Source organism: Rana temporaria, chromosome 2 (genome assembly GCF_905171775.1).
Source record: "Rana temporaria chromosome 2, aRanTem1.1, whole genome shotgun sequence".
Classification (NCBI taxonomy): Eukaryota; Metazoa; Chordata; class Amphibia; order Anura; family Ranidae; genus Rana; species Rana temporaria.
The window spans coordinates 112,447,926-112,465,241 of record NC_053490.1 but is presented as its reverse complement, the minus strand read 5'-3'; the positions used below and the strand labels follow the sequence as shown (position 1 = coordinate 112,465,241).

Sequence of the window (17,316 nt, the reverse complement as noted above, 5' to 3'; positions counted from 1 at the left end):
TAAATTAAAAATCTATATTTCTTCAGAAATATATGACAGAAAGCCAAGTATTTGTATTTCCTAGACAATATATTGCTCTAGTAATGTTACCTTGGACAGCCACATGATCTGAAGCGTATACATTCTGTTGGCTTTTTGTTTACACTGGATGTGTTCTAATGCCTTTCTAATAAAATTTAAATGCACGTACATAAAAAAAAAAAAAAAAAAATAGTTTTCAATGGAGGTGGTTAATGGCTATATTCTGATTTGCAGCACACATGCTGCAATTTTCCATTGAAATTGGATGTTTCAAAAAAAAAAAGAGCATCTAATGCTTGCTATACATGTTTCCATAAATTATCGATTTATTTTCTGATTGAACTCCTCCAATAGGAATAATCAGTCTATATTAGGCAATGCATTCAATTGCTATGCTACACACGGGAAAGAGGATTTCAATTGATAGTTAAGATATGATTGTAACTTATGATCGTAAATTATGGATCGCATCTCTGTTTCTACCATGTAATTTCATAATCTAATCAATCGAAATACAATTGTTTTCATGAACAATATATCTCAGTGCTGCCGATTTGATGCAAAACAAGCAATAACATCCTGCCCTGGCTGATCGAATGAGTTTGATCTAATCAAATCTAAATCAAGGCTAAATTAATTGGAAAGTTATGACTGTTTGATCAATGGTGGATTTTATCGTTTTTGATCAAAATCAAACAGAAAAAATGAAAGCGTGTATTACCACTATAAGATGTTTGCTGGGAGAAAGTCATAAGTATATATGTTTTCCATACAGTAATAATTACAACTGATCACTGTCTAATAATTTTAGGCAACTTTAAAACTTGTATAGGAAGGCTTTGTTATATGAATTGTTTCTCATTCAAATGCAAAATGCAGCAGAAGCTGCATTTAGCCTGATTTGACAGCAACACCAGTGGATCTCAAGAGGATAGGCTGAATTCTAAGGCCCCGTACACACGACCAAACATGTATGCTGAAACTGGTCCGCGGGCCAGTTTCAGCATACATGTTCGGTCGTGTGTGGGCGCGAGCGGGCCGAATTCCAGCAAACATTTGCCCGCCGGGCCTTTTCCCAGCGGGCAAATATTCCTGGACGTGTTTTAAAACCGTCCGCTGGAATCCTGCCCGCTCGGACATGTACGGTCGTCAGTACAGACCTACCGTACATGTCCAGGCGCCCGCCGTCCCTCGCATGCGTCGAATGACTTCGACGCATGCGTGGAAGCCTTTAAATGGCAGGCCCGCCCACGTCTCCGCGTCATCGCCGCGTCATCGTCGCGGCGACGACGCGGACACGCCCCGCGTATTGTTTACGCGCGGACTTCTGTACGATGGTGTGTACAACCATCGTACAGAAGCCCTCTGGCAGACATGTACGGTGAAAACGGTCCGACGGACCGCTTTCACCGTACATGTTTGTTCGTGTGTACCCGGCCTTAGAAACACAAAGTAGGTCACATGCAGCCTCAGAATGGTCACACTACTCAATTGAAGAATAAGGATGAGCTCCAGCGTGTTCGCAAACCCCACACGTAGAGCCCGCAGGAAGTCAGCACTGCGCTGTGCTAATCACAGGCAGGGAGACATTGTCCCGATGCGCGGCTGCAGAGATCTGTAAATGTCTCACTGCCTGTGATTAGCACAGCGCAGTGCCAACTTCCTGGTGGGCTCTGCACGTGGGCTTTGCGAACACGCTAGAGCTCATCCTTATTAAAGAAGAAACAAATGTAAACCTTCAGAAGTTTGTTACAAGTTTACTTTAAATGCATGTGAAACAAAGAAAATCAAAGTCTGTCTACCTTTATGCACTCAGTACTAAGCCAGGTTTGTGAGCTATCGTGGTATTACAAGAAAAATCTGATAGAGTAGGATGGAAAAAACATACAAGTTATATAGTCAAGGTCTGTGCCATCTGTGATACAAATTTATGACCACTCAGGATTTGGCCGATTTTGGAGATCCAGTTTGAAAATGGTTTTGTATATATTGCCATTCTTATTTAATCTAGAAACATGTCTTTCTCTGATCTAATTACAGACTAGAGATCAGCAATGGAAACGTATCTCCTCAAATAAAGGTATATAAATGTCAATAGCAAAAAGCCTGTGTCCGTAGATAGTTGACTTGTGAACAAATATGGTGCATTATCACAAAAGCCTACACATGTTTAGTCTCTCCCCTGTTCAAATACATACATTTTATTTTAGTCAAATAAGAGGCAGATTTAAATCTGATTAGTCTTCAAATGACAACAATTATTGCATCAAACACAGCCACATCTGATTGAACAAAAGAATCTGAATACGAGTATCTAGGAACTAATTTATTAAAGTATTCAGATTCATAATACTTATTAATAATTATTAATCCAAACAGAAATTATTAAGATAGAGTTACATTCAAGGAAGACAACACAAAATCATAATAATTAACGTTTTATTAAGTATTCAAAGTATTTGAAAGATGTACCTGACTAGGTTCACAATTATGCGGAGTGGGAAATGCAGCGTTTTATGCATGCAAATTGCACTGCCCTTGCGGGTGTCAATACAAAGTTAACAACACTTCAAACACAGATTCCAAATGCAGTGCATTTACCTGCATCAGATCACACTCGGTCACATTTCACAAAACAACCCTGCTATCTGGCTTCGGTGAGCCTCAAAAAGGTGCATGCACTCAAAGTGAATGGGCTCAAATCACATCACACTGAATTGCATGTGAATTGCGCTGGAATGCGGTGCCATTCCTGTGCAATTCACATGCGGCCCATAGTTTGAACCAAGCATTACCACTACCAGCAAATTGTTTTCAAGCCTACCTTAAAAGCATAGAAAACAAAGGAAACAGGAAAATTAGACAAATGTAAATATATTGCATCTGAAAAACTGTCTCTTACACTTGTGTCATGGATTGGCACTAATAAATGTGTGCTGTTTTTCTCCTATTCTTCTTCTGTGCTTCATCATCTGGAGGCACTGGATTGGATAGTGTGCATTGTCTAATAACTAGCCTTGTCTCCATTTAACAGGTTTACAACTATGGGAACCTTCTTTCCACAGTAGATGATGACCACTCCTGTAACTCGTATACTATTCGAGTCCAAGACAAAGGTAGGACGACATGTTAAAGAAAAAAATCACTTTCAATGATGTTTGTGTTAATATACAATGCATTACAAAATTTACTATATGTGTATAAAATTGTGTGTTTATCCATCTAATGGGCTGAATGATATTTTCACTAGCCTGGACTATAAAGTTTATAAGAAGAGAGAATATAAGCACTTGCTATATTTTAATTTGTTTTCTGTAGCCAAAATTGGTTAAATATAGTCTGGGGAAGCCAGTAAAATATTGACAACACTTTTCTGGCTGTAGGTCTCTTTAGAACTACCTGAGCCTAATTTCAGACAAGCATTTGTTCCAGTTTCAACTACATGGGTGACAAATTCAGGTAGTTCTTACTACCTACCAACCTTACTTACCTACTTTAAGAACTTATCACTGTGGCAGTGATAGATTCTTAAAAATTACCTGGTGGTAATTAGGACCAGCTCTGAGCTGCCATACAGAGGTATACCAGTGCTCAGAATGGGGCATGCCTGTGCTGGAAAATTGTCATGTATGTGACATCTTCCTACACAGTGCTCCATCCCTTGCCCCATTCAACTGCCAGCCAAGAGAGACAAGAAGGTGAGGCCTTGAGTCACTGGGTGGGCAAAGCCTGATGTGGAACTGAGACTAGTTCTCCTTCAGGCTTGCCTTATTTTTGATTGACAGCACATGCCAGTAGGCAGATCCAAAGCCACTATTGGACTGAATAACAGCTATGGATCTGTCCACTGTCATGCACTGTCAATTAACAGCCCTGATGGGGAAACTAGTCTCTCTGTTTCCCATAAGGTTCTGCCCACCTCTGCTAAAAAAAACTCCTTGGCTGTGCGTTTGTCAGTGTGATGTTCTCAGTGGTCGGGAAGGCAGGGAGCGCACTGAAGAAAGATGGACACTCCAACCTTAGTGCAAGGCAGCAACAGATTTGTGTACCAATCTCTGACATGTACATGAATTGGGAAGTAACAATTACAAATATGGTGCTGCGCCCCAATGGAATTCCAAAGGGTGTAACTTTTTATAAATTCACACAATGTGTTGTGATGGTTGCTCTGACTTAGTCTTTAAATCCTGCAGTAGTGCTCAGGATTCTAAGAATTTATGTCTGGCAAGCAAACTTCAGCTCACATTAGAAGGAGTTAAGATTAGTTACTTGCAGACTACATCCTAATAACAAATTCTTTCTCTTTGCTGGGATAGATGGGCCTGTCATGTGGGTGGATTATGTCTCTCTCTTTGCTCTTCCTCTCTTACTCCCTTTTCCTTCCTCCTATTCTTCTTTCCTCAATTTGCCCTTTGATGGATTAATGCCCTATTATGACTTAATGACAAATCGTGTTGCACCCTATTCTTTTTGTGCATGTTATCTACTGATACAAAATGGAGCAGAATCAGGCTCTGGTCCACTTGCACTGCTCCCACAGAGTTATCAAATATATCCCCTTGTTTCTGTTCTTGATTTTCTTTGCTATTTACCTTTCCGGGGTACATTTCGATATTTGGGTTTTCTGCACCTATCATACACTTTGTTAATGAAAGCCTTTTTTTCTTTGTGTCTCGTCTGCTTTGCGAGCTCCATTTGCGTTACTATCAAGGGCTTATGGTTGTATTGTTACCTATTTGTATGTTAACCTTCAATAATAATATTGAAACAATAAAAGTTAAGGTTCACAATTTGTGCTGAATTTATTTAGCTATCTGTGGATATGTAAACAGAGATTAATATAGGTAATCGAATTGCTGTAATATACTAATTCTCTTCCAGTGCCCTATGACATATATCTGCCAAATCATTCTTGTGTGACCACTATGTTTGCTGTAAATGCAACTGTACAGGAAGTGCTATTAACCCTGGCCACAAAGACTGCCTGTAGCAAAGATCAAGTCCTGGTGAAAGTCAACTCAACGGGAGGTGAGTTACATCATAGCTCGAGACAGTTCCTGAACTTCAAAGAACATTTTAGGAAATAAACAATTTTTAATTGAAATTAAGGCCTGGTACTAACGAGCATACATGTACGATGAAACCGGTCCATCGGACCGTTTTCACCGTACATGTCTGCCAGAGGGCTTCTGTACGATGGCTGTACTAACCATCGTACAGAAGTCCGCGTGTAAACAATACGCGGGGCGTGTCCGCGTCGTCGCCGCGACGATGACTCGGCGACGTGGGCAGGCCTGCCATTTAAAGACTTCCACGCATGCGTCAAAGTCATTCGACGCATGCGAGGGACGGCGGGCGCTCGGACATGTACGGTAGGTCTGTACTGACGACCGTACATGTCCGAGCGGGCAGGATTCCAGCGGACAGTTTTAAAACACGTCCAGGAATATTTGTCTGCTGGGAAAAGGCCCGGCGGGCAAATGTTTGCTGGAATTCGGCCCGCTCCGCGGACCAGTTTCAGCATACATGTTTGGTCGTGTGTACGGGGCCTAATATGTATAATTAAATTACTCCATTAGAGGGATACGAGTCTTGTGTTTATTAGACTGGTGTCCTCTCTCTCCTAACCTCCCCTACTGCATATGCATAGTATCTTGAGATGCCTAACTCCGTACTCTAGTGAACTAGCTGGTTGTTCCACAAGTTGGAAAAAATTTTGTGTATACTTTAAACGGTATATCTGGGTGTGGAATGTGCTAAATTATAAATTTACTGACTTTCATTCATTACAGCATGCTTATTGGGGGACAAAATGAAACCAAGTCAGAAATAATAAGACATCTAGCATTTTCAAAAGGAGGCCTGCAATGCATACTTTTCTCATGAAAGAGTTACTTTAAGGTTAAAAAACATGTCTTATCTAAGAGGACACAATAAAAATAAAAATCCCAAAAATATATATCAAGGGAAACTACTTGATGTGAACCAATTCTTGAAAATGTTCAGGATATTTGTGATTTACAGTCATTTTGTAAAACAATATTTTTAACAAATGAAAATTAAAGTTGCTGCAGCACGTTCCTTCAACACAGTTACCTTGTTTACATGGATAGTTAGATATTAAAGAATTGTTTTCTTAAAATTTTCCACTGGCTAAACTTCATCTTAAAACATGGTGACACATTATTTTCTATCCATTTTGTCAATATTTTGCCCCTCTCTGCCCACACCATCTTTTGTCTCACGCTGTCCACGCCTCCTTCTTTTAACCTTGTCCACACAATCTCTCTATTGTGACCAGCTACTGCTCAAATCTATCTATCCCTTGCCCACTCTGCTTTTGCATCCTCTATGCCACTTGTATTCTTCAAAGTAATCAGTTTATTCCACCTATCTGACCCTTTTCAGTGTAGTGATAGTCAGACATCAGCAGTTTTCCCACATGCCACATTTAATTGATTCTCCCACATGCCATCTTTTATAGGTTTCTTCTGACAATGCTCCAGTTTTCCAGATAAAAATTGTAATACTGTATTTTAATGGAATCACATTAGTATTCTTTAACTATTCAAAACTTGTTAACTTATAAATGTTATTTTCTATATGACAGAAAAAGTATGTCTAAAATATGAGGACACTGGAGTATTCACATCTCTGGGTTTGAATGAGAGACTCTTTGTCTGTAGTGTTCAAGAGTTGACAACACTGGTAAGTAGAAAATCTGCTTTTATACTTATAATTATGAAGGAAGACTTTTTTATCCAATAAAGATGATCCAATATCTGTTTTTGCAGTAGTTGTTTGGGTCGTTTTTTGACCTTTGTAGTTTTCTAGCTAAGTCTTAAGTGATTTTAGGTGGCACAGCATTTTACCTGTTGAATGGTAAGCATTGCAAATACAGTAAAACAAAAAAAAACGAAAAAATATTTTATACTTTAGATGAAGATTGCCTGATAAAAGTCCAAACCTCATTTAAACATTAATAGGTCGACGCGATGTAGATAACAGCCATGAGCTGGGCAAACTAAAAAGAAGAAAATAGTCTTTAGGGTTTTTTTTTTTCCAGTATGGGTAGGGTTTTATTGATAAAGATTGATAAAGATTTCCAACATTGATATATGTAAACACAAATAGAATTAAGAGGTATATAAAGCAATGTACAAAACAAAAATACTTAGGGCATAGACAACACAGTATAATTATATTTTGAGAACCACAATAGCTAAGATCCACCCCTCTAGACTTCTTACAGCCTGGCTCAATTATTGGGTGTAAAAAAAGTAGTGTATTATAGGGAAAAAACAGAAGAATGGAAGGGGGAGGGGTTGAATGGAAGGGCTGGGTGGAGTTAAGGGAAAGGAATGGGCAAGGTCAGCCAGAGCGCCATCACACTTGAAACCATCCCCCCCAAACCAAATGGATGTTATATGGTCTATAGGGAATCATCAAAGTCACCAAGGAAACAATAAGTAATCCAAAACATAAAACCTTTCTATATTTCTTAGCCTTGTTATGGAGTATAGCCAACAGTTTCTTATGCGCTAAATACCATGTCATTTTTTGCTTGACTTGTGCAACCATTGGGGTGCCAGTCCATCATGCTTTGGCAAATGTGGCTGCTGTAAAAATTAAAGATTCAAGTCTTAATTGATTAACAGTGCATCCCATTAGTTTGAGGTTGAGTAGGGCTTCATATGACATCTTAGTGATGCTATTGCCCAATATAGTATATATTAATATATTAACTGACTCTAATCCAGAAACACCTAAGCCTGGGACATCCCCACTGTATATGAGCTATTGTACCCACTTCTAGGCAGCCCCTAACAAAGAGTTTAAGGCGCCCTGTTTGAACCTAGCCAGTTGTTGAGGTACCATGTACCTGAGAATTAAAATGCTATAATTTACTTCAATGAACATGGTATTAAATGATATGTGGGCTATCGTGTCCCAAATTTTGAACCACTGGTGGGACTTTAAAGAGCTCTTGGGACCCCATAAAGAAACATAAAATGGGGAATTTTGGGAGACACCTTCATCAAAGGAGCTGTAGATTGTAGAAAAATACTATTAGATAAGTGATCAGGGAGGCATGTACACATCTGGAGTGTATAAAGACTGTGTAACTAATAATGCTTTTAAGTTACTAACAAGATTGTTCTTCGTCATCGTTTACTGTGTTTTCTGTCCAAATCTGTGTATATTTTCATTTTTCTAATTATTCTTTATACTTATACCTCCCATGGTTTGTGCTTCTTGTCTTATTAGACTCCTCTTCCTGAGCAAATGGGCCCAAACAGCAGTAGCTACGATATGTTGGATCTCATCAGTTCAAAAGACCTGGCTCAACAGATGACAGAAAATGACTGGAACCTGTTTAAGAGCATCCACCAGGTATTGTAAAGCTGAATTACAGTTTACTCTATCTGTGGAGGTTTTGGACCAAGGGATTCAGATGTCTGCATGTTATCTACACTTAAAAAGACCCGGTCACTTTTCCTTGAATGGGCCTCTCACCCACTTTTACTCACCTTTGCAGCGCATCCCCACCACTTCTTTCTTCATGGCAGCAGATGCAAAATACTTTGTGCAATCTCTGTGTTGGAGCTTATGGGATTGATGTTGTATCTCTCTCCCCTTGTGATTAGATGCTTCCCGAGCAGTGCATCAATAGAGTAGTAAAAATGAATTGGAGGAGTCAGTGCAGTCTAGAACTTTGCTATTAATGGCCCTGAAAATGTATCATAACTTGTGAAAGCATTTCAGCCAAAGGGGATTGGTGCTTCTAAGTCAAAGAATATCATTTTTGCAGCCAGAGTGCTGTCTGTATTTAATGGTGTCTAGTTGGCAGATAGAAAGAGTAAAATACTCATATGCTAAGGATTAAAAGTATTGTGTGAGACACCTGTGTTTATATATTGATTACTGGGTTATGTTAACCTGTCCATTAGTAGAGACTTACATATTGTAGGTTTGCTGCCAGCATTTATATATTGTAACCCTTTTGGCGAGAAACTAACAATGAAATATAGGGTTTATTGAACAGATCAGGTGAAGTTAACACAGACATGCCATGTTATTTATTTTATGTTGCAATTTAAGTGCCATAAGCAGCAGGAAACTTTTGTTTATAAGGGTTTTTGAAACTCCTTGGGTGAAAAGAGCTAATGATGGAAGCATAGTTGAAATCCAGGCCAAAGCAGGAATAAAAATTGAAGGACATTCAGACATTCAGAGAACAGGTACGATGTTAGAAAAAAACAATAGGAGTATTTTATGTTGCCAGCTGGTAGAAAATAGCCTTCACCGGAGAACAAGGATCAGGAGTATCTGGTCTTTGGCAGAGACTTTAAATATTTGGATAGACTTGTGCAGCAGAGAACCCAGTATGTAATCCATTGGATTTCCCAACAGGAAAACCATAGATGGGAGCAGTCATAACTGATGCCTCGTACACACGGCCGAAAAACTGCAAGGAGAGCTGTTGGCTGGGAATCCCGGCCATGTGTATGTTCCTCACAGTTTTTCCAACAAGAAAACTGCCCAAAAACCGGCGGACAAAAAAAGAGAACCAGCTCTCTTTTTTCCCACCGGGTGGTTTTTGGCAGTTTTCCTATGGGAAAAACTGCGATGGAGCATACACACGGCCGGGATTCCCGACCAAAGCTCCATCGCAGTTTTCCTGTCTGGAAAACCGGACGCGTGTAGGGGGAAAGACTGACCGAGCAGGTTCACGGCTTTCCACTCGGGATTTCCGACGGGAACTTTTCCTGTCGGAAATCCTGCACGTGTGTACGGGGCATTAGAGTACCAAGACACATATAGGTATTGGAACAGGAGGCAAAGCGAATACAGGTAGGCACACAGGATCAGAAGCCAAAGCTAATTAATACAAGTGAAATCACAGTACAGAAGGGCCTAACGCAAACTAAGAAAACAGATGCTAAAATGTGATAATTGGTACAAAACTCAGATGGTAAGGTGGAGCGCCAAAATAGCCACAGACTCAAAACGGATGAGACAAAAGTAAAATAAAGCATAAAACCCAGAGTTACAGAACAGTTTGTCTTGATTGGAGAAGTTAAAGGGGGAAAATAGACTTAACTTTTGACAAGAAGTCAATTCACAAAAAAGAATGAGTGAGTTTTTGTATGATAAAATATTACTAGCTTCTATCTGTCATTAGTTGTGAGTTTCAATAATGTTTCTGTTGAGAAAAGCAGAAAATGGGGCCATCAAGTTGAAAATAAAAGAATGTTCCATAAGATAAAATACTAATTACTGAGTGATAGATAGAATATAGTGACTAGGCATTTTGTTCTCATAATTATAGAATAACCTGAATAAATGTTATACTATTTTGAATCCTCAGATAACCTCAACCTGCAATACAGGTAATGCCCAAATATCATTATCCTGGTAGTGCTTTAGATTATCCCAATCCTGCCAGTGTCACTTTTTGTTGGACAGCTTGTTCTGCATGTAAATAAAGAGAAAAATATACAGGCATGTAAAATAATGAGCTAATGAATATACTGAATTCTGTCATTGTGTGTATATAAAGAGCATACTTTTATCAGGATAGAAGATTTTCCTTAATGGTGGTATTTTAAATGAAAATCTGATTTTTTTTTAACTGTACTCAAGATGTCTACAGCATTCATTATATAGGTTTGCATTTACTTTTAAGGTGGAGCTGCTGTTTAATACATATGGGAAGCAGAAGTTCCGTAACTCAACAACTGCTAATCTAGAGCGGTTCATAAGGAGGTTTAATGAAGTCCAGTTTTGGGTGGCAACTGAAGTGTGTCTGTGCCAAGATGAAGAAAGGAGGGCACTGCTTCTACGCAAGTTCATCAAGTTGGCAGCATAGTAAGCAACCTTGTTCCCTCAATGGGGTTAATAGTCTCTTTTAATTTCTCGTTCCTAATGGTAAAACTATTCCAAGCACAATCTGGTAAACTTTGTGAACTGCATCATTAAAGGCACACACATTCAAGTCATGTTATCCCTCAAGCATCTATGCTAGCTTGGATTCTCTCTGTCTGGGTATAGACTCAAGATGGAGGATTTCAGTATAGTTCCAGACTAATTTGATTATATAGTTGTTTTTTTATATATACATGTACTGTCTTGAGGAATTCTAACCTGAAATTGTCTGGGGCTGCTTGCACAAAAAGCTCTTACAAGATCTGCAAACCTTCTAAAGTAAAACTTGTATCCAGTGGAACCATGAACATAGCTGTTATCCTTTGGGGGCCAGAAGGAAGATAGGATTTAGGGCCTTTGGCATCATCAGCTTAGTAATAGAATCTACCACAGGCACAAACAGAGCGTTATTTTGATCACAAGCCATCCCGGGTGACTATTACATAAATTCACATTTCAAAACAAACTCAGTCTATCCCAATTACATCGTTCAAACGCCAAAATAATTTCTATGTGGCAGATTTTCATTATTTACATAAGTGCAACATTTATTTAAATTAGAAATGTTTGGGTCTGGTACTGATCTAACAAAGGATTCCACCTTAACAATGCTTGTATTTTATGCAGTGATTGTCCGGTGGTCAGATTATTCCATCAGATTGCCATCTAATGTGCGGCAGTTTTAGCATGGGTGAAATTTTCCAAGGCGTATGAACATGAATGGAAATCAAAAGCCTTCTAACTGAAATTCCTCATTAATTTTGCTGTTATTGTTTTGCAGCCTCAAGGAGCAGAAAAATCTGAATTCTTTCTTTGCTGTCATGTTTGGTCTCAGTAACACAGCAGTTAGCCGCTTGTCCAAGACTTGGCAGGTACGTCAGTCAAAAACAACGTATACTAACGGAAATTCACTTACCGGTTGCTAAACCACTGGCAGAGATTTAAAGCATTCACAAAGTTAGATGTCTACACATATGTTCACATAGCTGAAAGAGCACCCTGGGGGGACCAAAGATCATGATGATCTAAAATTAGTCCGTAACAGTGTCTAGCATGGTGATGTACTAAAAGTGAGACATGGGTTTGTGCTTTGGGCCCAATTTGGACATTTTCACTTAGGAGTGTACTCACTTTTGTTGCCAGTGGCTTAGACATTAATGGCTGTGTCAAATAGTCAAAATACATGTGGTAAGGGGAATACTGCGCTAATGAGAAAATAAAAATTGAAAAATAGCTAATAAAAGCCAAGCTGCGACACATACAAAACATGTGAAATCATGCAAAAACAAAATATAAAAAGATAGAAAGTCGCGCTAAATATAATGAAACAAAACACAGGGGTGTGCATCTCAAGATACAAAAACCCTTGATGGTATCAGTGATTAGTCTAAGTGAATCAGGTGTGATTATTAAACTTATATAAATGAATCGTGGTATCTGAATAGATCAAATGAAACATATAAACCACACTGAGGCCTCGTACAGACGACCCAACATGGGTCCGCGGACCGTTTTCATCGGACATGTCCGCTGGGATCATTTGGTCTGATGGCTGTACACACCATCAGACCAAATTCCGCGTGGACAGAATACGCGGTGACGACGTGACGACGTGCGTGAACCCTTAAGTTCAATGCTTCCACGCATACGTCGAATCACTTTGACGCGATGCGCGGGTTCTCGGGCCAGCGGACATGTCCGATGAGTCGTACTGACCATCGGACATGTCCGGCAGACAGGCTTCCAGCGGACATGTTTCTTAGCATGCTAAGAAACAGTTGTCCGCTGGAAACCTGTCCGGTCGGCCGGAAAATTGTCCGGTCGGCCCTACACACGACCGAACATGTCTGATGAAACTGGTCCGACGGACCAGTTTCAGCGGACATGTTCGGTCGTGTGTACGAGGCCTCAGTGAACATAATGTGAATCCTGAAGGTTCAAAAAAACGATCAAAATTGGGAAACAAAAAATAATAATGATATACATAAGTAAGTATGACAACAGTGCAGCAAGTGTGAATTACCAAAAATGAGTAAAGATCATACATATAAACACATGAGTGCTCCCTGAATTTTTTTTATAAAATTGAATACAGTTCAATGGAAATAAGATGTGAAAAAAGTAAGCAGGAAGTCCATTCCCATTGTGAAAAGGTCCAATTCCAAAGTAATTAAGGAAGGGGTAAAAAAAAATACTGTGTTGAAAGAAGGCAATAATGAAGATGACAGAAGTAAATCCACCAACACCGCAGGTAGGGTTGCTCCCTGTAATGGCCGTCAAACGAAATGGGTAACCTTACCAGATAAGATGGACCCCCGCTAGTGGCAAGGCCTACAGCGCATGCAGATACAACCCTCTGCAGGGTCTTGTGATGATGCCAAGATGTCACTGGACCAGTGTTTGAGCACCTCCTTAGCCTCTGTTAACTTTCCTCTGTATGTTGGAAAGACAGGGGGGCGGATTCATCAAGAGATACGACGGTGGATCTCCTGATCCGCCGTCGTATCTGTGAGAGCCGACGGTCGGATCTGTGAGATCCCACGGTCGGAGCTATGCGACTGATTCATAAGAATCAGTTCCGCATAGATCTCCCTTAGATCCGACTGGTGTAAGTGACTTACACCAGTCGAATCTTAGGCTGTAATCTCCCGCCGGCCGCTAGGTGTCGTCGCTTTTTTTTACACGTCGCATATGCAAATGAGGAGAACCGCCGATTCACGTCCGTACGCCCGCCCGTCGCTCTTTTTCAACGTCGTTTGCGTTCGGCTTTTTCCGGCGGATAGCTACCCCTGCTAATATGAGGGGTAGCTAATGTTAAGTATGGCCGACGTTCCCGCGCCGAGTTTTAAATTTGTTACGTCGTTTGCGTAAGTACGTCGGGAATACGGATGGCCGTAAGTAACCTAGCCGCCGAAAACAATGACGTCATTTGGAGCATGCGCACTGGGCTTTTTCGCCGGCGGCGCATGCGCAGTTAAATCGGCGCGGGAACGCGCCTGATTTAAATTGTACACTCCCCCTAGCCGCGGAATTTGCATTCCGCCGGGGGGAGTTAGGATCCGACGGTGCAATTTGCGAGGTAAGTGCTTTATGAATCATGCACTAGCCTCGCTAAATTGCACCGGCGGATCGTAAAACAGGTAGATCTGGCGGATCTAAAGATCCGCTGATCTACATGAATCTGGCCCAGGATCTCCTAATCTCTGCAGGGGCCAAATGCTTCTCCAATTGGGAATGCAGTAATGAAGAAATAAAAACTCGGATAGTGTATTACCTCCAAGATGATGGATAATTTATTCCATTTAAAAAAAATACAAACATTATAAAAGCTGGCATAAAAATATTACAAGCGTACACCCGAAACACGTGAACCCGCTTGCCCATAAATAATCTGTATCGCTCTGTAGATAACAGCAGTTAAATAGTATGGAGTTGAATTACTAAAACAGCTCTACATATAAACCAATCAACTTTCATTTTTTTTTTTGTCAAAGCTTAATTGAACAAGCTGATGTTAGAAGCTGAATGGCTACCATGCACAACTGCACCAGATTTTGCACTTTCCAGTTTTAGTAAATCAACCACTATGTGACTATTTTGGCTTTATGAAAGTATGTTCTAATTGTTAATAATTTTCTCAGCAAACTATTTGATTGTAACAGAATATAGGAAATGCAACTATTTTAATAATGGCTTATACAGACTGTTTAAAGTCATGCATGGCATGTAAATGTCTGAAAATGGCTAATAAATGTATACGCATTGAAAATTGTATAAACTGAAAGGTAAAGTAAAAGCAAACTGTGACCCACGTAGATAGGCGTAAAATTAAGCGGGCGTAGCGTATCGTAGTTAAGCTACACAGCCGCAACTTTGAGAGGCAAGTGCTGTATTCACAAAGCACTTGCGTCTAAAGTTACGGCGGCGTAGCGTAAATGTGCCGGCGTAAGCGTGCCTAAATCAAATGAGGAACAGGGGGGCGTGTTTTATGTAAACTAAGCATGACCCCGCGGAAATTACGCTTCTTTCGAACGGCGAATGCGCGCGCATGCTCAGTATCACGTCGATTTTTCAAATGAAATTACGCCCGCTCAATGCCTAGACGACGTGAACGTAATTTACGCAAAGCCCTATTCGTGAACGTTTTACGCAAACTACGGAAAATCCGACGCTGGCCCGACGTCCATACTTAACATTGCGTACGCTTCATAGAGCAGGGGTAACTATACGCCGGAAAAAGCCTTACGCAAACGACATAAAAAAATGGGCCCGGCGGACGTCCGTTCCTGAGAATCGGCGTATCTAGCTAATTTGCATACTCTACGTGGAAATTAACGGAATCGCCACCTAGCGGCCAGCGTAAATATGCACCTATGATCCGACGGCATACTAAGACATTCGTCAGTCGGATCTACCCCACATTCAGGCGTATCTTGTTTTGTGAATACAAAACAAAGATACGCCGGCGCATCGTAGAACTTACGCGGCGTATCAATAGATACACCGCCTTAAGTTCTTCGTGGATCTGGGCCCAGGTTTGTATAAAAGACACTTAAAAATAAAAAAAAAAGTAACATTTAATAGTGTGGACACTTTGAAATCTATAACGTTGGGGCATTTCTTGCATTCCATGTGACAAGTAATATGAAAAATGCTGCATGTGGTGTTTGTTTTGTTGAATGACTAGGGGAAAAATGGTTCTCAGATCCCCTTTTTCAAGTTCATCTAAATATTATATCTTGTTTCCTATGTTAGTCTCCTGAATAAAAACATGTGCTCTGCTACTAATTAGCAAAGTATATATCACTTCACGGATATATGCATTTTATCTAAATGTTGACAATTGACAAGACTTTCTTTCTTGTCTGTTTTAGCGACTGCCACACAAAACACGGAAGTTATACTCCATCTTTGAAAGGTTGATGGTAAGTCTCTGCTAAACACAAACACAAACACTGTCTACTCTACTTTGAAGTATATCTAAAGCCGAGGCATTTTTTTTTTTTCATTTTGGATAGAGTAAGGAAAGGTTAAAATTCTTGTCATTTTTTATTTATTTTTGCCATCTATTGGGTAGATTCACGTAGATGGCCGCAACTTTGCGGCGGCGTAGCTTAAGGAATTTAAGTTACGTCGCCGTAAGTTAGCGAGGCAAGTACATGATTCACAATGTACTTGCCTGCTAAGTTACGTCGGCGTAGCTTGAATCGGCGGGCGTAAGGGCGCCTAATTCAAATGTGTGTTGGGGGGCGTGTTGTATGCTAATTGTGCTTGACCTTAGGTTTTTTACGTTTTTTATTTCCTGCGCATGCGCCGGGCGCCTACATTTCCCAGTGTGCATTGCGGCTAAGTACACCGCACGGGCCTATTGATTTTGACGTGGACGTAATCAACGTAAATTGCTATTCGCAGACGACTTACGCAAACAACGTAAAAATCTCGAAGCGGGAACGGCGGCCATACTATCTTAGATATGTTTAAGCGTATCTCTGTTTGCGCATACGCTTAAACATAAGTCGGCGTAGATTCTGAGTTAGGTCGACTTATCTACTGATAAGTCAGCCTAACTCTACCTGAATCTACCTATTTGTCTTGATAGGGAGATTTCCCTTCAATTTCCTGTTATCTGAACTCAACAGAAAGGGAGAGAATATATTTTCAATGTGAGGGAAATTGGCAACCTACATTTTTGGATTTACTCTCACTTTTGTTCCTGGTGACATTGATAATCAGAAAAATTAGAAAAGCGAATCTCCCTAATGGGAACACGCACCACACTGCCCCCTACCACAGCCGGCAATGGAGAGCTGATGCAGCGGCAATTCATTGCGGCAGATCTCCTTTGTGTGTGAATTCAGCCTTAAACAAACTGGAGAAATGCATCTGAATTACACAGCTAAGCAATAATGACCAGCTTGACAGACTTCACCCATGTTGATATTAAAGTTTTCACAGGTGACAACATCATGGGGCAGATCCACGTACATCGGCACATTGTTGCGGCCGGAGTAGCGTATCTCTGATACACTACGCCGCCGTAACTTACAGCGTATTTTCCTTATCCTCAAAGAAGTTGCGCCGTAAGTTACGGCGGCGTAGTGTAATTTTGGCGGCGTAAGGGCACGCAATTCAAATCGATGTGATGGGGGCGTGTTTTATGTAAATATGTCGTGACCCGACGTAAATGACGTTTTTTTTGAACGGCGCATGCTTGAAATTAAACCGGAACAAGCCAATGCTTACGACGGTGACGTCATTCTACGCAAATCCCTATTCGCGTACGACTTACGGAAACAACGTAAACAATTCTAAATTTGACGCAGGAACGACGGCCATACTTAACATTGAGTACGCCTCATATAGCAG

General features: G+C 40.5%; 1 protein-coding gene across 1 annotated transcript in view; it reads left to right on the top strand.

The window, feature by feature from the left end:
• RAPGEF3 (Rap guanine nucleotide exchange factor 3) overlaps nucleotides 1-17,316 on the top strand; it is a 142,235-nt gene that overhangs the window by 112,061 nt on the left and 12,858 nt on the right. The window contains exons 15-22 of the mRNA XM_040340772.1: nucleotides 2,062-2,101; nucleotides 3,056-3,137; nucleotides 4,903-5,049; nucleotides 6,632-6,729; nucleotides 8,290-8,415; nucleotides 10,712-10,893; nucleotides 11,732-11,822; nucleotides 15,825-15,875. Of these exons, the coding sequence (XP_040196706.1) occupies nucleotides 2,062-2,101; nucleotides 3,056-3,137; nucleotides 4,903-5,049; nucleotides 6,632-6,729; nucleotides 8,290-8,415; nucleotides 10,712-10,893; nucleotides 11,732-11,822; nucleotides 15,825-15,875 (817 nt within the window). The remainder of the gene's footprint in view (nucleotides 1-2,061; nucleotides 2,102-3,055; nucleotides 3,138-4,902; nucleotides 5,050-6,631; nucleotides 6,730-8,289; nucleotides 8,416-10,711; nucleotides 10,894-11,731; nucleotides 11,823-15,824; nucleotides 15,876-17,316) is intronic.